General features: G+C 38.5%; 1 protein-coding gene across 1 annotated transcript; it reads left to right on the forward strand.

The window, feature by feature from the left end:
* Positions 1–248: 248 nt before the first annotated feature.
* On the forward strand, positions 249–16,758 carry FKBP14 (FKBP prolyl isomerase 14). Its single transcript, XM_064380521.1, has 4 exons — positions 249–626; positions 3,799–3,950; positions 8,119–8,246; positions 12,533–16,758. Exons 1-4 carry the CDS (start codon positions 430–432, stop codon positions 12,689–12,691), a joined length of 636 nt encoding a protein of 211 aa, XP_064236591.1. The 5' UTR covers positions 249–429; the 3' UTR covers positions 12,692–16,758.
* The last annotated feature ends 8,228 nt before the right edge of the window (positions 16,759–24,986 follow it).

Consider the following 24,986-nt stretch of genomic DNA (forward strand, 5'->3'; position numbering starts at 1 on the left):
CTCGCCCCTCGCCCCTCGCCCCAAATCCTTGCTGGTTAAATTCTGAAATCCGCCGGGCTCTAGGACCCAAACGGCATGATCCGCCGCTTGGCTAGTGCCCGGCTCGACTGGGATGTAAATTCCATCGTTGCAGCGTCATTGGCTTGAGGGCTGCCTGAAGGACAGCAGAAAAAGCCAATGGGAGGCCGCGCTTCCCAGGCGGCCGCGTTATAAGAGCCTGCCATGGTTACGTTTGGGCTTAACTCTTTAAAGGTGGGTTCGGGCCCCGTGAGAAAGTAGTTGGTAGTAAATGTGCCACGTCTTCTAACAAGGGGAAGTCCTGAACTTGCCTGAGGCCGTTATCCCTAAGCCTTGAACTAAGCTCTTAAATCTATGAAGTTGAGGGCCCTTTCGCTGCTTTCGTAGGGACTTCTTTCCTGCTTCAGCAACATGAGGCTTTTCTTGTGGAACACGGTCTTGACGCTGTTCATCACTTCTTTGATTGGGGCTCTGATCCCTGAACCAGAAGTGAAAATTGAAGTTCTCCAGAAACCATTCATCTGCCATCGCAAGACCAAAGGAGGAGATTTGATGTTGGTGCACTATGAAGGCTACTTAGAAAAGGACGGCTCCTTGTTTCACTCCACGTAAGTAATTATGCCCCGTAGGTAAAATAGTAATCAAGAATCCACTCACTTATGCCAGCTCTCCAGCAGGAAAGGTGGCTTGTACCTGGTTTTACCTCTTTTACAAACCGAAATATCTTATTTCTTTCTTTGGGGAAGAAAATTGTTTAAAGCCAGTTTTATAGCGAGCGAGGCCTCGGAAGGTGTCATTGGAAACGTGGTCTGGAAAAGGCTGTTAATTTTTTTATTATAAAAATTAGAATTGGAATCTTTGAAACATTGCAGAAATATATCTGAGTGTATAATTGGGCAATAAGTAGAAAAAGCTCAAAAGAATTCTCATATCTCAAACTCCATTTCTTAGGGAAAATGACTTGATTCCCTTTTTAACGTGGTGTAGGTGATGTTCACCTAAAACTTTTCATAGCGACTTCAAAAGCAAACTACGCAATCACTTATTTATCTGTTAAAGGATATACTGATGCTGTTTCACTGACCTACTTAACTTTTATTCTGACAGATGATATTTTGGTCAAGGCACAGGATCATGATTTGTCATTTGCTTCTTTCCAGAAAGACTTCATTGATGAGGTTCGTGTGGTTGTGGAAGTTTAGGTGAAGGATTTTCAGATGGTTACACTATCGTTTCTGTTCTATAAACAAAGAAATTGCAATATGGAAATGGTTTACAAGCCTAATGATTTCCAATTAGGCATTGGTTCCATTCATTCCATTATGAAAGTATTTAGTGAGCATTTCCTTTATGTTAAGCCATTTGCTTGGTGCTAGGGAGATTCAGAAATTTTGGCTTCTAATCATACTCATCTATCCATTCATCTGTCTATCTATCAAACTCTTATTGGATGGTCACAAGTCAGGCCCTGGAGACGCAAAGATGGCTAGGAGCAGGTTCTTGTCCTCTAACAGTACACCATCTGCAGGTGGGAGGAAGACGAGTAAATATTGCAGTGATACAAAGTACAGAATATTCAAAGTGCTAGCAAAGCGTAACTGGGCCTGGAAGTAGTTATGCTCCATGGGGTGGGGAAAAGGAAAGACTTCTCAGAGACCATAATTGAAATGCGCCTTGGAAGATGGGTGGAGTTTCCAGGGGGAAAATCGGAGAGGAAGGATTTTGCAGGTAGAGGGAATGACATGAATTAAAACAGTGAAGCTTCATAGCCCATCCTAGACCTAGTTTTCTAATAACTGCCTTTACTGGGCATTCAGACCTGGTCTGTCTTGAGGGTTGGGAGAATGAATGGCACTCTTCTCTGAACTGTTAGCCCTGGGAAAAAGTTCCAGAAAGATGGCTTGCCTTAGAATTCTCAACAGGTCTTTCTTCTTGTCAACTAGGTGAATGCCACAGGGGACATTAAATGATGTGATTTGCATTTTGATATTCAGCTACAGTCTTATTTTTAGTCTGATCTCTTTTAGACTGAGTCTGGTTTATTTCAGATCTCTGAACCAAAAACCTGTTCTGACTTTGATGGTAGCCATGGAATATTATTTAGCAGTTTGCTGCTAAGTTCTAATATCTGATGAGGGGACTGTTATCATGCAGCCTCCATGTAAATGGTCAGAAGCTGCTAATTGTAAGCATCATGAAGAAATACCATCAAATGATCAGTCTGTAAGCACATTTGCCATCTCTAGAATCATAGTCTATGGGTAAATTGTTTAGCCCTAACAAGAAATGTGCTAAAGTTGTAGTCAGTGATGAGTAGTAGAATGTTTCCTCCTTCTTTTTTCTTTTCTAGCATTCCCAAATTTTCTTCAGTTGTCATTTTGTTACTTTGATCATTGGGCAAAATTACAGGAAAAAATGGCATTATCTAGATTTAGTAACCATGGTACTCATGAAGCCTAGTACAGTGACTTCTTTTTCTCACCTACAAAATATCCTTGAATAGAATATTTTTCTTATTGCACTGAAAGGGAGCTAAGTAGGGATCAGGCATTACTCAGCCCTCAAGCCTCCCTGTAAGTAAGTAGTTAGGCAGGTTGGTTTTCCTGGGTTAGACTTCCTTCAGTTCATAAGCCAGGACATTCTATTTCCCTCCTCCCCAGTTGATATTGTCCAGCTGTGTCCCCACCCAAATCTTATCTTGAATTGTAGCTCCCATAATCCCCACCTATTGTGGGAGGGACCTGGTAGGACGTAATTGAATCATGGGGGCAGGTTTTCCCCATGCTGTTCTTGTGATAGTAAGTCTCACAAGATCTGATGGTTTTATAAAAGGCAGTTCCTCTGCACATTCATTCTTGTCTGCCACCATGTAAAATGTGCCTTTGCTCCTCCTCTGCCTTCTGCCGTGATTGTGAGGCCTCCCCAGCCATATAGAACTGCAAGTCCATTAAATCTCCTTTTCTTTATAAGTTACCCAGTCTTTAGTATTCTTCACAGCAATATAAAAATGGACTAACACACCAGTCCTTGAGGGGCCACTCTTTTTCCAGACTTTCCTATATAGCCCCATTGTAGACCCCTGAGGAGGGAACTGGGCTGGGGTCTGAGTGGGGATTTAGAGATGAAAGCAGCCTTTTCTACCTGTTAGAGCCATCAGCAGGCCATAGCTAAGGAAAGTCTGTAGGCAGGATATAAGACACTGTGCTTCTGACTCTCCGTATCTATGTGTATATGGACCCACATGTGTTGGCAGTAAATTCTCCTTAGCCTTTCAATCTCCTTCCCAAACTCAGCCATTTTCCATTATTTTCTGCCTATTCTACAACCTAGTGGCCATCCTGAAACAACATAACTTTGTGGTTAAGACCTTGAACTTTGGAGTTAGGTTTAAAGACTGGAACACTTAACCTGTGTTTCCTCATCTGTACAATGGGGTAATAATGGTGCCTACATTATAGGCTTATTGTAAGGGTTAAGAGGGAAAAAAAATTAGAATGATTCCTGGTATACAACAAATGTTCAAATGGTTGTTAAGTGTTTTTATTATTTCCTCTGTCTTTCTCAAGCCCTGTCAAGTATGTGAAATTTGCATCAAGAAAGATGGGCAGCGAATTGAATTCCTATAAACTTGACTTGGAGGTGTGTGTATTTGTGCAAATACAGAATAGCTGTTATTATTAATTTTTAAACTAATAAACTTAACCACTTATTGGTGGAAAAATCCACTAAAGAAATTTTTTTAGAGTTAATAAAGAGTTATGTGTTTTCTTTTTATCATAGTCATAAACATAACAATGGTCAGCCCATTTGGTTTACCCTGGGCATCCTGGAGGCTCTCAAAGGTTGGGACCAGGGCTTAAAAGGAATGTGTGTAGGAGAGAAGAGAAAGCTCATCATCCCTCCGGCCCTGGGATATGGAAAAGAAGGAAAAGGTAATAGCACTTATATTCTTACGATAGCGCTAGAGTTGTTCTCTGGATTAGGAGACAGAAGTTAGAGTCACTACAACTTTTTTTTTTTCCTAGAAGTTAACAGAGGGCATATATTCCTTTAGCAACTGTCTTGATTATCAATTGCAATGGCCAGTTTAATGGCCAGGTGCGGTGGCTCAGGCCTGTAATCCCAGCATTTTGAGAGACCCCGACGGGTGGATCTTCTGAAATCGGGAGTTCGAGACCAGCCTGACCAACATGGAGAAATTCCGTCTCTACTAAAAATACAAAATTGGCCAGGCATGGTAGCGCATGCCTGTAATCCCAGCTACTCGAAAGGCTGAGGCAGGAGAATCACCTGGGAGGTGGAGGTTGTGGTGAGCCGAGATCAAGCCATTGCACTTCAGCCTGGGCGACAGAGCAAGACTCCATCTCAAAAAAAAAAAAAAAGAAAGAAAGAAAAAGAAAGAAATGGCCAGTTTAAGGCCATAATATCTAAATGGGCAATGATGCTAACAATGAAAAAAGAACATGGAGGTCTGTTAATACTGTTCACCAATATGGTGGGTTGTTTTAATTGTGATAAAATATAGAGAAAATTTTTCATTTGAACCATTTTTAAGTACACAATTCAGTGGCATTAAATACATCACATTATCATGGAACCATCACCACTATCCATCTTCAGAACATTCTCATCCTCCCAAACTGAAACTCACCAATTTATTTTAACAATGCAGAAAGTTCGTTCCCTTAACATAAGAGTTTGGACAAGTCGAACATTTGAAATATAGATTATTAAAGCATTGAATGCATTTCAGATGTGGATTGTATGAGTTGAACTTCACAAATATTAAGTCTCCCACGCAAACTTTTATTGGGAGTTCTTTTCATTCCCATTTTAAAATTTATTTATAAAGCTTTTAATGTATTTTAAAAAATCATAGAGTGACATGAAATGAATTTAATTTTCCCTGTGTCACAAAGCAGAGAAGCAAGCTGGCTACCTTGCCCAGACAGCTTTTGTACTAGTTTTTCAGGGCAAGAGATATACACTGGTGTTCAAGTGAGAACCCCCGCAACTTTCCAAAGAGCTGCTTCGTGATATGTATCAGGAGGCCAGGCGTGGTGGCTCATGCCTGTAATCCCAGCACTTTGGGAGGCCAAGGAGGGTGGATCACCTGAGGTCAGGAATTCGAGACCAGTCTGGCCAACATGATGAAACCTTGTCTCTACTAAAAATACAAAATTAGCTGAATGTGGTGGTATATGCCTATAATCCCAGTTACTCAGGAGGCTGAGGCAGAAGAATTGCTTGAAACTGGGAGGCAGAGGTTGCAATGAGCCAAGATCATGCCACTGTACTCCAGCCTGGGTAACAGAGAGAGACTCCATCTCAAAAAAGAAAAAAAAAAAAAAGAGAGAGACTTGAAGATGTCTATATGCATTTATCCTATAATTCCCTTATTGGAATCTAACCTAAGGGAATAATTAGATATCAGGAAAAAGATTTGTGAACAGGGATGTCCATCACCGCATTGTTTCTAATAGCAAAAAATTGGAACTGTCCTAAGTGGTATAATGATAAGAATTTAGCTAAATAAACTATAACCCAGTTGTTTAAAATGGCATTTCCAAACATTTTAAAAATTATATCCAAAAGTGTGAAATAATTAATATATAAAAATAGAAAATAAACCTATTGTATATATAATATGATAGTAAATATAGGAAAAAGTACATATACATAGAAAGTGAATCACAAGGAAATAAATAAGAATGTTAACAATAGACTGTGATACTGGGAATCATATTTATTTCTGGTTTTATCATCTGAGTATCTGCTCTACAATAAGCATGTATTACTTATGTAATGAAGAAAAAAATGTTTAAGTAGTCATCAGAACCAGACAGACGACCACTCTGATATAGTGTAAATATAGACTTCATAGCATCCTGAAGTCTAAGGTTAACCATTGACAAAGTGAGGGGTCAGGATTCCCAGCCCATTTCCTGAGAAGGAAAACAGATGCCATATAGGAAGCATTATATATTCCAAAATGGAACTAGCTATACAAATCTTGTTTGTAGGATAAGATTTACTAACCAAATTCAATTCTTATTTTAGTTGTAATCCTCATTAGAGGCCGGGTGCAGTGGCTCACACCTGTAATCCCAGCACTTTGGGAGATAGGCAGGTGGATCACGAGGTCAGGAGATCGAGACCATCCTGACCAATATGGTGAAAACCTGTCTCTAGTAAAAATACAAAAAAATTAGTTGGGCATGGTGGCACACACCTCTAGTCCCAACTACTCGGGAGGCTGAGGCAGGAGAATTGCTTGAACCCAGGAGGTGGAGGTTGCAGTGAGCTGAGATCACGCTGCTGCACTCTATCCTGGTGACAGAGCAAAACTCCATCTCAAAAAAAAAAAAAAAAAAAATCCTGTAGAGAAGAAAACCAAGTATCTAGAAAATTTTTTCTGATGCTGAGAATTTTTTCATTGTATCTCTATTGTCTCACCTTTAATATTTATATACAGTAGTCCCCCCTTACCTGTGGTTTCACTTTCTACAGTTTTAGTTACCTGTGGGCAACTGCAGTCTGAACGTATTAAGGTATTTTAAGAATGAGAGATAGATCGCATTCATATAAATTTTATTATGATATGTTGTTGTAATTATTCTATTTTATTATTTTTAGTCTCTTACTCTTCTTATTTTATTAATTAAACTTTATCACAGATATGCATGTATAGGAAAAAGCATTGTTCATATAGGATTTGGTACTATACGTGGTTTCAGGCATCCAATGGAGTTCTTGGGAGATACCCAAGGGGGGACTACTGTACATTGTATTAGTCCATTACTCTTTTTCATACTATATTTAACTCAAATTTACTTCACAATAAGTAGAGATCTAAATTTGAGTCATCTCCTCAAACTGAATGCCATGAAACTAATTCTTCTAATCTGTATTTAACACTAATTTTGTAGTCTTTTAGTACATGCTTGCATGCCTCTTTTGGAAAGACACAAGTTTTATCAACAACCTAGTGCATGTCGCATCTCTGTCTAGATCTGGAATGGTCAGCTTCAACACACTTTGTAAGTCTTCTCTTTGAAACTTATGAATGTTCTTTCATGGAAATATGTGGGATGGGGTGAGGATGACTAAGAAATACTTAACATGTTTACCCAGACCTGTATGTTAAATATAGTTATAAAAAAAAAAGTATAAAAAAAATTGTCCATAGTCCACAGGTGGGTGTTTTTGTTTGTTTGTTTTAGGTTCCTGGGACTTTAATAAAGCCCTTTTCACTTTTAAAGATTTTTCATCTCCCTTCTCAGAAATTCATTTTAATTTCTCCCCTCCCTTGAAATGTCTTCAACATATATATAATGTTCTATGTCAGAGGTAGTGTTGCCTAACTTTTTGAAATTGTTAAACCTTCCTGCATTATTTTTAAAGCGTGTAAGAAAATTATACCGCAATAACATGATTTGAGAGTTTACTATTTGTCAAGCTTAATGCTAAGTATTTTGCATGGATTTTTCTCCCTTTATCCTTCCAACAGACTCTTGAGGTAGGAAATTTATTGTCTAGATTTTATAGATGAGGAAATTGAGGCTTAGAGATGGGCAAATGTAAACTTCAGTCCCAGACAGTGTGACACCAGAGCTCACTCAATTATGTGGCTAGAAATGCCTTCCAGTGGTAGAAATGGCAATACTACATGAATTTCTAGGTCAGGACTTTCTGACTGAAAAGTTACTTTGCTACTTGTAATATACTTAACTCTAAATTTTATAAAACGCTTTAAGTCCTTTTTGACATATAATATGTAATATATTAATTATATTAGAAATTTAATACCCAAGCCATTAGATACATCTCTGTGTATGTATATGTGTTGCATGTGTGTATACATATATTTATATTTTAATTGCTAAGCCAAAGATAGAATGCTTTTGGTCTGCTAGTTTATATTATTTCTTCTTTTACTCTATTTTGAGTAAAATATAATATACATAATTTTCATCATATATGACAATCTTAGGAAGGCTCTTTAATGCAGTTAAAAAAATACTTTGTCCATCACCATAAATTTTCTATTATTAAAACTTTGGATCTTTTAAAACTGTCTGCCTTCTCTCCTCATGTCAGGTAAAATTCCCCCAGAAAGTACACTGATATTTAATATTGATCTCCTGGAGATTCGAAATGGACCAAGATCCCATGAATCATTCCAAGAAATGGATCTTAACGATGACTGGAAACTCTCTAAAGATGAGGTGACCTTTCCTACTCCCCTTTCTACTTTTTTTTGTGGTGTTATTTGGGGTTTTTTTTTGTTTTTTTTTTTTTTGGTATGTTTGTTTGTTTGTTTCTGTTTTGTAACTCAATTTTTTTTTTTTTTTTTTTTTTTTTTTTTGAGGCGGAGTTTTGCTCGTTACCCAGGCTGGAGTGCAATGGTGCGATCACGGCTCACCGCAACCTCCGCCTCCTGGGTTCAGGCAATTCTCCTGCCTCAGCCTCCTGAGTAGCTGGGATTACAGGCACGCGCCACCATGCCCAGCTAATTTTTTGTATTAGTAGAGACGGGGTTTCACCATGTTGACCAGAACGGTCTCGATCTCTTGACCTCGTGATCCACCCGTCTCGGCCTCCCAAAGTGCTGGGATTACATGTAACTCAATTTTAAAATAAATATATATATTTAAAATTGTATTTAGGTAACATAGTTTTCTTAAAATAGTGATGCTTTGAAATTGGATTTTTTCATAGTAAATTATTGTTTTGGAGAGAAATATATTAAGACAAAAAGCACCATTCAATCTTTTGCTTTCTTCTTCCCAATGCTTAGGGTCCACTGTATCTTATCCTTACCCTTGGGTCTTTGAAAGAACCATTTTGCCAAGACAGTTTCTATCTGGAGTTACTGTATAAGCAGCTAGCTGTCCTGAGAAATATCTCATGTGGACAGTTTCTGTTAAAACTGTAGACTGGCTGTTCAATACATCTTGTAGTACTTTCCTAGCAATTAACAGCAAGCAACTTACATGCTCAGTTTTGTTCGGGTTGCCCCAGAGAAAGGAGACTCCAGCCTGGGTTTTCAATAGCAGGGGACCTCCAGCTCCATCAAAGTCTGAGCCTTTGGGTAAAGAAAAAGGAAGAAGAGGCTTCTCCTTATAATCAGGCTTTCACAGCCATTGCTACACATATCTCTCTTAGGCTGGATACTGTGAAGAAAGAAGTGGAGGTAGATATTTATCCCTATGTTTTTTATCTACTAACACTCCATTCTGTCCTGGCTGGTCAGATATCGAGTCCCTTCTATACTTTGATCAATTTCATTCTACTGTCCAGGAAATGATTAAGTCTTGGATAAGCCAAATTGTTATGAACCAGGGGATCATGATCCACAGTCACTAAATTTATAACACCTCATAGTGTTACCAGTCATATGCCTTTTTCTTCCATCCAAGATAAATTTTAATTCCTTTTTATTAAATAATTTTGAATATACAACACAGTCACATGGTTCAAAACAAAAAGGTATTTTATTATTTATTTTTATTTTTATTTTTTTTCCTGAGACAGAGTCTTGTTCTGTTGCCCAGACTGAAGTGCAGTGGCGCAATCTCGGCTCACTGCAACCTCTGCCTCCTGGATTCAAGCAATTATTCTGCTTCAGCCTCCCAAATAGATGCACCATCATGCCAGCTAATTTTTGTATTTTTAATAGAGATGGGGTTTCACCATGTTGGCCAGGCTGGTCTTGAACTCCTCATCTTGTGATCCGCCTGCCTTGGCCGCCCAAAGTGCTGGGATTACAGGCGTGAACCACCACACCTGGCAAAAAGATATTTATTTAAAAGTCTTGGCTGGGCAAGGTGGCTAACACTTGTAATCCTAGCATTTTGGAAGGCTTAGGTGGGAGGACTGCTTGAGGCCAAGAGTTCAAGACCAACCTCGCCAACATAGCAAGACCTTGTCTCTATTACTTACATAATTTTAAAAGTCTTTCTTCTACTCATATCCTCTTCTGTTAGCCCCATATCCAGTTTTATTAATTACTTTTTTATTTCTGTTTTTTGGTTTCTTTATTTTTGCTTTTTTTTTTGTAGATATGAGATCTTGCTATGTACAGTCATGCACCACTGCACCCAGCTCAGTTTTATTAGTTTCTTTCTTTTTCTTTTTTTTTTTTTTGAGACAGAGTCTCACTCTGTTGCTCATGCTGGAGTACAGTGGAGCAATATTGGCCCACTGTAGCCTCCGCCCACTGCAGCCTCTACCCACTGCAGCCTCCACCTCCCGGGTTCAAGCAATTCTCCTGCCTCAGCCTCCCGAGTAGCTGGGACTACAGGCACGTGCCACCACACCCAGCTAATTTTTGTATTTTTAGTAGAGATGGGGTTTCACCATGTGGCCAGGATGGTCTTGATCTCCTGACCTCATGATCTGCCTGTCTCAGCCTCCCAAAGTGCTGGGATTACAGGCGTGAGCCACTGCACCCGGCCAGTTTTATTAGTTTCTAATCAGTGTTTCTTTCTACAAATCCAAATACATACTTTTATTTTCCCCTTTCTTACACAAAAGGTAGCAAACTATACATACTATCATTTTGCTTTATTCAAACAATATATCCTAGAAATACATTCTACATTAATCCATAGTTTCATCATCTCTCCCCCATCCCTTTTTTTAACAACTACATTAAATCGCTTTGACTTAAAAATAATATATACTATATGTATACTTCTTGGAAGTTGGGGGAGAGAGGATTTGAAATTGCTGGTCTAAACAGAAGGAAGAGAGATGACATGATTAAAAATGAAAATATAGGCTGATTTGCATTGTGGTGAATCTTGTGGGAAATTGAAAACAATACTTATATTTTTAAACATATGAATGAAATGAAAGTGGAGGCTAGGCATGGTGGCTTAACATCTGTAATCTCAGTACTTTGGGAGGCCAAGGCAGGCGGATCTTCTGAGGTTAGGAGGAGTTTGAGACCAGCCTGGCCAACATGGTGAAAGCCCCATCTCTACTAAAAGTAAGAAAAAATTAGCCAGGCATGGTGGCAGGGGCCTGTAGTCTCAGCTACTAGGAAGGCTGAGGCAGGTGAATCACTTTAACCTGGGAGGCAGAGGTTGTGGTTAGCTGAGATCCCACCACTGCACTCCAGCCTGGGCGACAGAGCAAGAGAGCTAGACTCTATCTCAAAAAAAAAAAAAAAAAAAAAAAAAGAGGAAGAGGAAGAAGAAGATAAAATGAAAATGGAAAATTGTAGTCTAGGTACTTATCAGGCCTGATTTTCTGAGACTGGAAGGTTGTGACTGGACTGTCAGTGTGGCATGATCATAACCAAACCCAGAAGGCCCACTACTTGCAGACATTTATTCAAGTCAAAGATGCCACTATTTAATCTAGTTTTAAGAGAAGTGTCCATGGGGTACAGTGGCTCATGCTTCTAATTTCAGCACTTTGGGAGGCTAAGGGGGGTGGATTGCTTGAGCCCAGGAGTTCAAGACCAGCCTGGGCAACATGGCAAAACCCCATCTCTACAAAAAATATGTAAGTTATTCAGATGTGGTGGTGCATGCCTATAGTCCCAGACCCCTGGGAATCTGAGGTGGAAGGATTGCTTGAGCCTGGGAGGCAGAGGTTGCAATGGGCCAAGATAGTTCCACTGCACTCCAACCTGGGTGACAGAGCAAGATTCTGTCTAAAAAAAAAAAAAAAGAGAGAGAAGAGAAACGTCTGTAATTTAGATTCAGATTAAGAACAAGTAGTATGTTCTCATTGGGTATTTTCCAATAATTTAAGCCTTATGTAAGAATTGTGTACATAACATAAGCTTTATCTTTGCCTTTGAGCAATATATATATATATATATATATATATAGAGAGAGAGAGAGAGAGAGAGAGAGAGAGAGAGAGCAGTATATATATAATATATATAATGCGTGTGTGTGTATATATATGTGTGTGTATATATATATATGTGTATATATATATATATATAGAGAGAGAGAGAGAGAGAGAGAGAGAGAGAGAGAGAGAGACTCACTCTGTTGCCCAGGTTGGAGTATAGCAGCACAATCTCTATTCAATGCAACGTCTGCCTCCCCAGTTCAAGCTGTTCAACTGCCTCAGCCTCCTGAGTAGCTGGGATTGCAGGAACACGCCACCATGCCTGGCTAACTTTTTTCCCTATTTTAGTGGAGACGGGGTTTCATTATGTTGGCCAGGCTGGTCTCCAACTCCTGACCTCAAGTGATCTTCCCACCTTGACTTCCAAAAAGCTGGGATAACAGGCCTGAGCCACTACACTCAGCCCTGCCTTTGAGCAATATTTTGTGTCTCCACTGTAGCAGTTTAGCAACAGTTTTTTTTAAGGGAAAAAATTTCTTGTAATTTTTTAACTATCATTAGAACTATGTCATAAAATGGTTGTTTAGAAGTTAGTATATTTAGTTAAATGAACCACTAGTCCATGTCTGTGATACTGATTGGCTCAGTGTGGGTATCTTATGAATCCGAGTTATTAATGAGATCTGTTATTTTGTAGGTTAAAGCATATTTAAAGAAGGAGTTTGAAAAACATGGTGCGGTGGTGAATGAAAGTCATCATGATGTTTTGGTGGAAGATATTTTTGATAAAGAAGATGAAGACAAAGATGGGTTTATATCTGCCAGAGAATTTACATATAAACATGATGAGTTATAGAGATACGTATACCCATTTAATATAGCATTCATCTTTAAGAGAGGGCAGTCATCTTTAAAGAATATTTTATTTTTTAACAATGTTCTTTCTTGCTTTGTTTTTTTATTTTTATCTATTTTTTCTGACCCCTATGTAAAGAACCCCTTAGGGTTTCTAACTATACATTTCTTTCTGGTAAGTTATTGGGAAGAAAAATCTAATTTGTCTTTGAATAGAAGACTTCTGGACTATTTTTCACTTTTACAGATAGGAAGCTTTGTTTTACTTTCTTATTTGTAAATTTAAAATATTGCAACTGGGAGTATACCAGGACATGAGACCAAGTTATAGCACAAATTAGCACTCAATATTTCTGCTTTCCTCTATTTTCTCCAAGTTAGAGATCAACATTGGAAAAGCCTTTTGCAATAGCCCAAGGCTTGCTATTTTCATGTTATAATGAAATAATTTGTCTGTAACAACTGGCTCTGAGTCTCTGCTTGAGGACCAGAGGAAAATGGTTGTTGGACTTGACTTGTTAATGGCTAGTAAGCCTTTTTTACTAAGGAGATGTGCAATGCCAAAGTTAGAAACAAGGTTAATAACGTATATAAATATGTATGCATTGAAACATTCTACCTAGGACTTAAGTGGATGAAGTTTGGCTTCTAGTGACTGGTGACCTATTATGATAAATAGGACAAATCATTTATGTGTGACTTTTTTGTAATAAAATGTACCAGTATGTTATAAATGAGGTAGAGAGTTACATTTACATTCAATGTTTACTTCTTAAGGCTAGCAGATTATCCTTCCTGGTTCTTTAATGGGTAGTCTATAGTATATTATACTATAATAACATTGTATCACAAGATAAATTAGTAAACCAGTCTACATTTTCCTATTTCTGTCTCATCAAAAACTGAAGTGGGCCGGGCGTGGCAGCTCATGCCTGTAATCCCAGCACTTTGGAAGGCCAAGGAGGGTGGATCACTTGAGGTCAGGAATTTGAGACCCACCTGGCCAACATGGTGAAACCCCATCTCTACTAAAAATACAAAAATTAGCCAGGCATGGTGGTGCACACCTGCAGTCCCAGCTACTACTTGAGAGGCTGAGAAGACAGCACCGACAAGGCAGAGGTTGCAATGAACTGAGATCATGCCACTGCACTCCAGTAAGGGTGTCAGAGCAAGACTCCATCTCAAAAAAAAAAAAAAAAAAAAAAAAGGAAGGGGATCTACAGCAGCTACTATTGAACACCTATCCTGGGTTTAAAAAAAGAAAAAAAATTATAATTTTATTTTAAATTGGCTTTTATCTTTAATACTTTTTTTAAAAAAGTTATCAAATCTTCATTTTCTAAGAATAGCCCTTTATAGTATACAAAATGATATTAAGGGCATTACTATCTTTGATTTTCATGGCTCTGAGGTCATGAAACAAGCTGGTGGAGCTTACTATGCCTAATTTATAAATGAGGAGATTATCATTCAAAAAGATTGATTGTTATGGCCAGGGTCAGCACTAACCTGTAGAACCAGTATTCAGTCCCCAAGTTCAGCGTCTTCTACTGCCCTCTACTAATAAAAAAGTGAAAAGTTTCATTGGGCCTAATTCTGTCTTCAGTTTGCTGTTCTGTTGTTTATCTTTGAGTCTTCATTCTCTGAAAATGGTTTTCTGCCTGTTTCTGGCTCATTAGAATTCTCACTATGATATAGAAATGGCTCCAGTTTCATAGCATAATCTTGTAGTTAGCTCTGAATTGCCTCAAAAGCCCTGAACAATGAGAGGTTCATGGTGTGTTTTACTTTTTATTTCTATTTATCCTCGTTTGTTGTTTTAACAGAGTTATGAACAAGTATTACATCATATGTAGACCACTTTCACTGATTATATATTAACATTTTCCTCACTAAAACATAAAGTTCTCAGGAAGACTATACTGTAACACCGTTCTCCAACAAAATCAGCTGTATGTTGAAAACTATTAAGTCATTGCTAATGTTTTAAGCCCTCATACAGAGAGCCTTATGCTCTATGATGGGAGGAGGGAAAGTAGTTTGTCCTATGATGCTACTCTGTATTAACGTTACTGATGTTATCTATAGTAGGGCAAGAAAAGTAAAAAGAGTTTTGATTATTCAGGCAGCATTTTTTTTTTTTTTTTTGAGAAAGAGTCTCGCTCTGTCACCAGGCACCAGGCTGGAGTGCAGTGGCGCAATATCCACTCACTGCAACCTCTGCCTCCCGGGTTCAAGCAATTCTCCTGCCTCAGCCTCCTGAGTAGCTGGGACTACAGGAGCACGCCACCATGCCCAGCTAATTTTTGTATTTTTAGTAGAGACGGGGTTTCACCATGTTGGCCAGGATGGTCTTGATCTCTTGACCTCATGATCCACTCTCCTCGGCCTCCCAAAGTGCTGGGATTACAGGTGTGAGCCACCATGCCTGGCCTCAGGCAGCATTTTTAAAAACCTGTGAATTTGTATCAGGTCTCATCTAAATATTTGGACACAAGTATAAAATGAAAACATAAGCACAAGTTATGGTTGTTTTTCAGTTATCTGCTTTTTTTTTTTTTTTTGCTGTACCTTTGCACCCTTCCATTAGTGGGAATAATCAGATGAACTGTGACTTTACATGTACAGTCATACCTCGCTTAATGATGGAGATGCACTCTGAGAAATGTCTTATTAGGCGATTTCATCATTGTGGGAACATCATAGAGTGTACGTACACACACCTAGATGGCATAGCCTGCTACATACCTAAGGATATGTACATAGCCTATTGCTCCTAGGCTACAGCATGTTGCTATTCTGAATCTTGTAGGTAATTGTAACACAATGGCAAGTGTTTGTTTATCCAAACATAGAAAAGATACTATAAAAATATCTATAAAAGATTTTGTAAAAAATGGTACACCTGGTTGGGTGCAGTGGCTCACGCCTGCAATCCTAGCACTTTGGGAGGCTGAGGCAGGTGGATCACTTGAGCCCAGGAGTTTAAGACCAGCCTGGGCAACATAGCAAAATCCCGTCTCTACTAAAAATACAAAAACTGAGGTTGGAGGATCACCTGAACCTGGAATGTCAAGGCTGCAGTGAGCCATGATCACACCACTGCACTCCAGCCTGGGTGACAGTGACACCCTATCTCAAAAAAAAAAAATTTTAAATGGTACACCTGTATGGAGCACTTATTAATGGAACTTACAGGACTAGAAGTTGTTCTGGATAAGTCAGTGGTAACTGAATGTAAAGGCTTAGGACATTACTATACACTACTGTAGACTTTATAAACACTGTTCACTTAGGCTATAAGAAATTTATAAAAAACATTTTTCTTCTGGCTGGGCACGGTGGCTCATGTCTGTAATCCCAGCACTATGGGAGGCTGAGGTGGATGGACCAGCCAGGCAAACATGGTTAAACCCCATCTCTACTAAAAATACAAAAATTTGCCGGGTGTGGTGGCACATGCCTGTAGTCCCAGCTACCTGAGAGGCTGAGGCAGGAGAATTTCTTGAACCCAGGAGGCAGAGGTTGCAGTGAGCCAAGATTGCACCACTGCACTCCAGCTGGGCGACACAGCAAGACTCTGTCTCAAAAAAAGAAATTCTTTTTCTATAATTTTTATAGAAATAATAAAAAAGTAACCTTAGTTTACTGTACATTTTCTACTTCAGAAACTTTTTGATTTAAAAACAATTTTTGGACTCTTCTAGTAATAATGCAGCTTAAAACACAAACATTGTACAGCTATACAAAAATATTTATATCCATAAGGTTTTATCTATTTAAATTTTGAATTTTTAAACTTTTTGGTCAAAAACAAAGACAAACACACTAGCCTAGGCCTATGCAGGGTCAGGATCAAGACATTCCTATCAGGTGACAGGAATTTTTCAACTCCATTATAATCTATGGGGCCACCATCATGTATACGGTATGATGACCAAACCATCATTATGTGGTGCTGTGACTATATAATTTGCGTCAATACTGCTCAATGTGCCATATTTAAATTTACATGACTATATCGTGATATTCTTTGCAAAATAAAGTTTATTTGGGAAATACTGATTTTGTGAAAAATTCTTCAAACACCAATTTCCTCAGCAGTTTTATCGATTTTCTTAACTGTTATTCTAAATTTTATACCAAAAGTGAAGAAGATGGACAGGTAGTGGAAGGGGAGGGGTACAGAGACACTTTGAGTCTGCTTCTGATTATCTGCTCTGTATAGGTATATTTGGAAGAAAAGCTGTGGTTTGATTTCAGTTGTTTTGAAATATGCATTAAGCCTTAAGCATTTAGCATGATAGTTAATAGTTAATTCTTAGCACTGGAGAAAGTGTTTTTGGTTTTTTGAGGGGGAGGAGGGAGGATGATGGTTATTATCACTGTTGTTTTGGTTTGGGGTTTTATTGTGTGTAGCAGGTGGACACAATGATTTATGCCTACTGCGTAAATCAGTGCTATAAAATACCACGTGTGATTAAACAAAATGCAGTGTTGCCATGAAAATAACAAGAAACAACGATTCAGATCAAGCATCTAGCCATTTGGATCTTTCTTTGTGGGAATGAATTTGTAGTTTTTATTTCATTAATGATGTGGGATATTGCTTATATTTCTTTTTTACTTTCTTTTTTTTTTTTTTGAGATGGAGTTTTGCTCTTGTTGGCCAGGCTGCAATGTAATGGCACAATCTCTGCTCACCACACCTCCGCCTCCCGGGTTTTAGCGATTCTCCTGCCTCAGCCTCCTCAGTAGCTGGGATTACAGGCATGCGCCACCTCGCCTGGCTAATTTTGTATTTTTTTTTAGTAGAGATGGGGTTTCTCCATGTTGGTCAGGCTGGTCTTGAACTCCTGACCTCAGGTGATCCACCTGTCTTGGTCGCCCAAAGTGCTGGGATTACAGGCATGAGCCACCATGCTTTTATTTCTAATGCTATGTAGAGGTCAGCATGCTGTCTCTCCCCATTGAATTGAGTATATATGAGTGATTTCCCAGTGTTATTTGGAAATTGCAAAAGGAGAAAAAGGAATTTGGTGACATGTTATGGGAAAAAATATTCTCTCAGCTTTTTATTAAAAAGGCAAATCATGGGCTGGGCATGGTGGCTCATGCCTGTATTCCCAGCACTTTGGGAGGCTGAGGAGGGCAGATCACTTGAGGTCAGATGTTCCAGATCAACCTGGTCAACATGGTGAAACCCCATCTCTACTAAAAATGCAAAAATTAGCCAGGCATGGTGGTGGACGCCTGTAATCCCAGCTACTAAGGAGGCTGAAGCAGGAGAATCGCTTGAACCTGGGAGGCAGAGGTTGCAGTAGGCCAAAATCATGCTACCACACTTCCGACTGGGTGACAGAGTGAGACTCCATCTCAAAAGAAAAGAAAAGAAAAGAAAATTACAGCACTATTGGATGCAGAGAGCAACAAAAAACTAAAAACGTAAATTAGCATTATTATAATAACCCTGGGAAAATAACAAAGAACTTTTTTTCCAGAGATGCAGAGCACTTGGACATAAAAATTTTTGTTTTTTGTTTCTTGTCCATTTTAGCTTACATTAAAATCTAAGATGTCAAAATGATTATAAACTTATATGCGCTTTTAAAAGCATTACTATTATAGTACTTCTAGTACTTCTGTCAGTTAATATCCATAGCATTCTTTTTTTTGGTCCCAGCTCACTGCAACCTCCACCTCCTGGATTCAAGTGATCCTCCCACCTCAGCCTCCTGAGTAGCTGGGACTACAGGCACATGCCACAACACTGGCTAATTTTTGTATTTTCAGGAGAGATGTGGTTTCACCATGTTGGTCAGGCTGGTCTTGAACTCCTGAACTCAGGTGATCTGCCCACCTCAGCCTCCCAAAGTGCTGGGATTATGGGCGTGAGCCACCGTGCCTGGCCAGCATTCTTTTTAGTAGGGTTTGTGTATTTCCTTTAGTACAACAAAATCCATACATTCTACATTGGGTTTGGAGCCTATCTGAAGATAAATTATTTTCTTTTTATAATACTGTTTTGGTATCTTTTAGCTTTGCCCTGTCTACCTCCAGCTCCTTGCTTCAGGCTGACTGCAGAAGGAGGCCATAGCAAACATTGCTGTCAGGGCTCCATCTTCAAATAAAATGAGAAGCACAAATTAGTTCTTAAAGGTTGTGGAAATGTAGCAGTGATTCATATTTTAGTGCACAGCAGAATCACATGGGGTGTGTTAAAAGTGCAGATTCCTGAACCCCAAGAGATTCTCATTAATTATTGGATCAGGCCTATGAATCTGCAATTTTTCTTGTTGTTGTTGAGACAGAGTCTTGCTTTGTCACTCAGGCTAGAGTGCAGTGGCACAATCTCTGCTCACTGTAACCTCTGTCTTCTGAGTTCAAGCGATTCTCCTGCCTCAGCCTCCCAAGTAACTGGGACTACAAGCACATGCCAGCATACCTGGCTAATTTTTGTATTTTTAGTAGAGACTGGGTTTCACCATGTTGGCCAGGCTGGTCTCAAACTCCTGACCTCAAGTGATTCCCCCAACTCAGCCTCCCAAAGTGTAGGGATTACAGGTGTGAGCCATCGTTTTGGGCCTGCATCTGCATTTTAACCTGCTTGCTGGTGATCTTGATGCAGGTGGTCCAAAAATCTGAATTTGACGGACAGATCACTAGTTCTCTGCCCTTGTGTATACAATCTCCTCTGTTTGTATTTTCTATGAACATTCTTTTACGTATTCAAGAAGGCATTGTGCAGTGGGGCAACTAACTGTGCCTCAAAATGAGTACATAGGCCAAAAGATAAGTTGTGTGGAGATACCATCCTCCCCAGGATTAGAATTTTTTTATGACTGAATTCTTACAGCAAAACATTAATGGTCAATAAATACATTTTTGTGAATACCTTCCCTACCAGTAGAAGGAAAAGAGCACTGAACTTCCCTAACATTACTCTTCTCTCTCTCTCTCTCTCTATATATATATACACATATATATATATATATACACACATATATATATATTTCAGAATTATCTGCAACACACCCCCGTAGAAGAATGTACAAGCATATTTAGGGAAAAAAATGACTCTTCCAGTCAGCCATGGTGGCTCACACCTGTAATCCCAACACTTGGGGAGGCCAACGCGGGAGGATCACTTAAGCTCAGGAGCTTGAGATCAGCCTCGGCAACATAGTGAGATCCCATCTCTACAAAAAAATTACAAAAAAAAATTAGGCATCATAGTGCATGTCTGTAGTCCTAGCTACTCAGGAGACTGAGATGGGAAGATTGCTTGAGCCCAGGAGTTTGAGGCTGAAGTGAGCTATGATCACAGCATTGCACTTTAGCCTGGGTGACAGAGGGAGACCTTATCTTAAAAAAAAGAAAAATAAATAAATCAAAGGACTCTCCTAAATACATATGTGTATATATATATGTGTGAATGTACACGTAGTGTGTGTAGGTCATATAGTAGTGACTGTGTATATACATTGTATAATTTTGTACCAAAGACAGTAATTGAAATACTCTCTCAGTACATAGTATCCCTCTGTGAAAACTTTTCTTTGCCGTGCAGTTAAATTTCTTTTTGTGCATTTGGTGTCTGTCATTCTATACTTTGCCCACGTTTCTGTGTTTCACTCATAATTTAAGTAAATTTTCCTAGCAGTTCTCCATTTAAAGCCAAGGATAATCTTTTCCTCCTTTCAACGTGGAGATAAAGTGACTCATTTTTACATACTTAAGGAAAAGGATAAAAACCGTTGAAAGATTCTGGGAGATCTGCAACATGTAGCACACTGTGGATTCCTTTGTTTACCGGTCCTCTGTGCGCCTGAAGTGCTAATGAAGCCTCTGGTATGAGATGGACGACTATAGTGAGTATGAGTCAGCCCATAATCTATAAAGCCAGACTAAGTGCCTGTGGGCCAGACTAACATCAATTTTGTTTTATGATCATCTAAAAACAAACGACATGAGATATTTGCTGAGATTTTACTCCAAAAATCCAGAGTAAAGTGCATCCCCTTGGTCTCTGGTAACAGTTAAATTATATTCCACTTGGGGATTTGTGGGAATTTACAAGTCACTTCATTAATTTAAAATTCTACACTGCAATAGGATAAAGATAATTCCCTCTCCAATAAACAACTGTAGTAAAAACAATTCCATGCACAAAGTAAATGGAGGCATTGAGAAACAGTTTTCATTATTATAAAGAATGAAATAGGGGTAGGGAGACCCTTTGTGGCTTAGTTCCAATTTCATGTAGCATTTTCTCATTCATTTATTGGACTTATTGTGCCAGAATGCATTTTATGTTAATATAACTAAATCAAATTTTTACCTCTGGTGAAGAGACTAGGATATTATAACATTCAACCACATATTGGTGATTCTTTTCTATTATGGTCATATCTGCTGAAATTGTTATACAGCTATTTTTTTGCAAAACATATTCAGACATTCCAGATTTTTAAAGTGGTTCTTTAGTAGTTAAAATTAATTATACTTAAGTAGACTAACCAAAAGGAATTATAGTACAAATAAAAGGAGATTTGTCTATAAATAAGAGACAGCATTGTACTTACAGGAAAATAGGGAATAATTTTAAAAAGATCTTACAATGAAATTCCCATTTGGAACTGCCAAATTTCCCCAGATTATAATTGGTCTCTCCTGCTGTCTTTATATTAATAGTTCCCTGAGAATATTCACAGGTTTTTCCTTGTATTATTTTAGCTAACTTTTATAAGGTATATAATCTTCCACAAAATGCTATGTACTTTTCTTACCACATATGATAACAGTCGAGGTTTTCAGTTTTGTATCATAATCTTTAAAGAAAACTAAGCAGCCTACTAAAGTTAATTGATTCTTACATTAAGACTGTGCAGTAAATCAACTCTGCTCCGTGGATTTTTTTTTTCTAATGCTTTATTGCTATGGCAATAATATCTTCAAAACTGTTAACTCTTTACCTCTTACCTGTCTTCCTCTCAGCTAGGCAGTATTCAATGGTTATCTAATATTACTTGTTTTGGGGTGGGGGGGTATTTTATGTTTTATAAAGTTAATATGTAGTACAATTTTTTTTACACTTCAATAAATGTTGGTATATTCAGAGTTGTGCAACCATCGACGCAATTAATTTTAAAACATTACATCACCTCAAAAAGATATCCCCATGCCCATTAGCAGTTACTTCTCACCTTCCCTCACTTCCCCAGCCCTAAGCACCCACCAGTCTACTTTCTCTATGGATTTGCCTACTCTGCACATTCTAGTACTTCTTAAAGCTCAGTCCTTTCTTTGTATGCAGAGTAAAGCTAAATAGATTATCTGATAAATTCATTGATGGTAAGATAATTTTCACCTTTAATTTTTATTTCAATATGATAGGTGCTTTTTGAAATTCAAAGGTGAATAAAACATAGATTCCAGCTTTACAGAAGCTAGAACCGGTGGTACAAGGGATATAATAAGAATAGTAAAAACTCAGGGGTAGGTTTATGATTAAGAGTAGAAAGTCGATGAAAAGGAAAGTGAAAAATAACCAGAAATTTAAACACTAAAATATTTTCATATACCTAGATTATTCCCAACTGTCTGAAAGTCAGGCGATTCATCTGACATGAAATAAACTAACACCAGTTTTTCTGTGGTTCATGGAAAATACAAGGAGACCTCAAACAAAATAGTCAGAGAAACTTCATACATGGAATCACTAGGGTTTTTTGTTTTGTTTGAGACTAACAAAACAAACTCTGTCACCCAGGCTGGAGTGCAAATGTGCAATTATAGATCCATTCCAACTTCTGGGCTGAAAGAGCCTGTATGCACGCACCACCACATTAAACTACTTTAAAATTTTTGTGTGTGTGTGACGGAATCTTGCCCTGTGGCCCAGGCTGGAGTGCAATGGAGCAATCTTGACTCACTGCAACTTCCACCTCCCGGTTCAAGCAGTTCTCTTGCTCAGCCTCCTAAGTAGCTGGGATTACAGGTGCAGGCCACCATGCCCGGCTAATTTTTTGTGTCTTTAGTAGAGACAGCGTTTCACATGTTTGGCCAGGCTGGTCTCGAACTCCTGACCTAGTAATCTGCCTACTTCAGCCTCCCAAAGTGCTGGGATTATAGGCGTGAGCCACCGTGCCCAGCCTTAAATTTTTTGTAGAGACGTTGTCTCGCTATGTTACCCATGCTGGTCTCAAATTCCTGACCTCAAAAGGTCCTCCCACTTTGGCTTTCCAAAATGCTGAGATTACAGTTGTGAGCTACCATACTTGGCCAGGAATCCCTTAATTACTCATAGCATGAAAGAAGTCTTCCTTTAACTGAATGCCAACCTACAGCAATTTAAGCAGACTTTGTTTAGTTCTCTGAATAATTAGAAAATTGGAACTTTTGTTTAAAGTTTTATATTATTAATATCTTAAGTGAACAGTGGTCTTAAAATTGCAGATATAAGAGAAACAACTTTTACAATTCTGGATAAACCTTCATCTATTAAAAAGTAGCTTCAGATGTCACTAGAATATTAAAAAGCCCAATTTTAGTGGAGTGCAGTGGCCTACACCTGTAATCCCAGCACTTTGGGAGGCTGAGGTGGGTGGATCACCTGAGGTTGGGAGTTCGAGACCAGCCTGACCAACATGGAGAAACTCCGTCTCTACTAGAAATACAAAATTAGCCAGGCATGGTGGCACATGCCTGTAATCCCAGCTACTTGGGAGGCTGAGGCAGAAGAATCACTTGAACCCAGGAGGCGGAGGTTGCTTTGAGTGGAGATCATGCCATTGCACTCCGGCCTGGACAACAAGAGCAAAACTCCATCTCAAAATAAAATAAAAATAAAATACCCAATTTTAAAACTGCATAAAAAAATGAAGTGGACCTTTCCACACATGTAAACTAGAAAGAAAAAAAAAAGCAAGGAGTGTTAGGTTGAAATTCCCAGGTCTGACCATAGAGTCCTTTAGACAGCTCTTGGATGATCACTAGAGCAGGTCTCAGCAATTCCTGTTTAAATTATCCATATAATTGGCTAAATCCACAGATGACTCCTAGAGATGCAGCAATGAGTGTGAAGCATACATATTCAGTTTTAAAGCTAGGTCCAGATAATTCACGAACTCCATCTTATTTAAAATTTATTAAGAGTCATTCATTAAGATGACATATTTGAATAATTGAACTTATAAACCCATCACTCAATAATAATGAATAGGCTCTTACAACTTCTTTTTGCCAAAATACAATTTATGGTTGTCTAAATTATATATCCAAGTGACATATATATATATATGTATTATTTCATTTCATTTCTAAAAATAATTTTAAAATAGATTTTAAATAATAATTTAAAAATAATTTTAAAATAGATTTTAACAACCTATGATCTCTTTGTGTTGCTTGTACTTAATATGAATAGTAATTCTGTAAATCGATTTAAGGACATTCTAAAGGTCTATTACTATGGTAACCAGATTCAGAAAACTAACCTCCTAAACACAGTTGTCACAGGATTAAGGCAGGTGGCTGACTAATCGTGCTTTTCTTTCTCATCTTTCCATGGCTTCTCTGTCAGCTTCTTTGTTTGGTTCTCATAAGATTACACATAAAGCAATTATGCAGGCTTTCTTACCCATACATAAGTGCCTTATTCACACAGCACTGTCTGCAGTTCATTCCCATGAGGTTTGTCTAGTGACAGGTCTTTTTTCCTCCTCCTACTATTATACATTGAAAGAAGTACTAAGTGGAAAATACTTCTATATGCAATGTGTTAAAGGCATTTCTCAATTACACCTATGGCACTTTAAGCTCCTCAAAATCTATGCACAGGGTTCTTCAATCAATCAATCAATATTCTGAGGTCAGAAGACAAGGCAAAATTGTCATATATGATTTTTTTAATGGTTTAGGTTAGGGTAACCCTCATTTATGACTATTTAATATATATATATTTTGAGACGTAGTCATGATCTCGGCTCACTGCAACCTCTGCCTCCCAGGTTCAAGCAATTCTCCAGCCTCAGCCTCCCAAGCAGCTGGGACTATAGCCATGTGCCACCACACCAGGCTAATGTTTTGTATTTTTAGTGGAGATGGGGTTTCACTGTGTCAGCCAGAATGGTCTTGATCTCCTGATCTCGTGGTCCACCCGCCTCAGCCTCCCAAAGTGCTGGGATTACAGGTGTAAGCCACCTCGCCTGCCCAATTTTTTTAATAAAAGGAAGTTTTGAGAGATACAGCCATCTTTTAAACTTACATTTCCCAGTATGTCAGATCCATGT

The sequence above is a fragment of the Aotus nancymaae genome, unplaced genomic scaffold, assembly GCF_030222135.1.
Source record: "Aotus nancymaae isolate 86718 unplaced genomic scaffold, 86718_ANA_hifiasm-v0.15.2.pri h1tg000025l, whole genome shotgun sequence".
In the NCBI taxonomy this organism is placed as follows: Eukaryota; Metazoa; Chordata; class Mammalia; order Primates; family Aotidae; genus Aotus; species Aotus nancymaae.

What these genes read in the sequence shown, in the direction of transcription:
- FKBP14 (XM_064380521.1), top strand. Translation starts at nt 430, where the DNA reads ATGAGGCTTTTCTTGTGGAACACGGTCTTGACGCTGTTCATCACTTCT. An exon ending in GGCTCCTTGTTTCACTCCAC is followed by an intron (nt 627 to 3,798) that starts GTAAGTAATTAT and finishes TTTTTATCATAG; the next exon opens with TCATAAACATAACAATGGTC. An exon ending in ATATGGAAAAGAAGGAAAAG is followed by an intron (nt 3,951 to 8,118) that starts GTAATAGCACTT and finishes TCCTCATGTCAG; the next exon opens with GTAAAATTCCCCCAGAAAGT.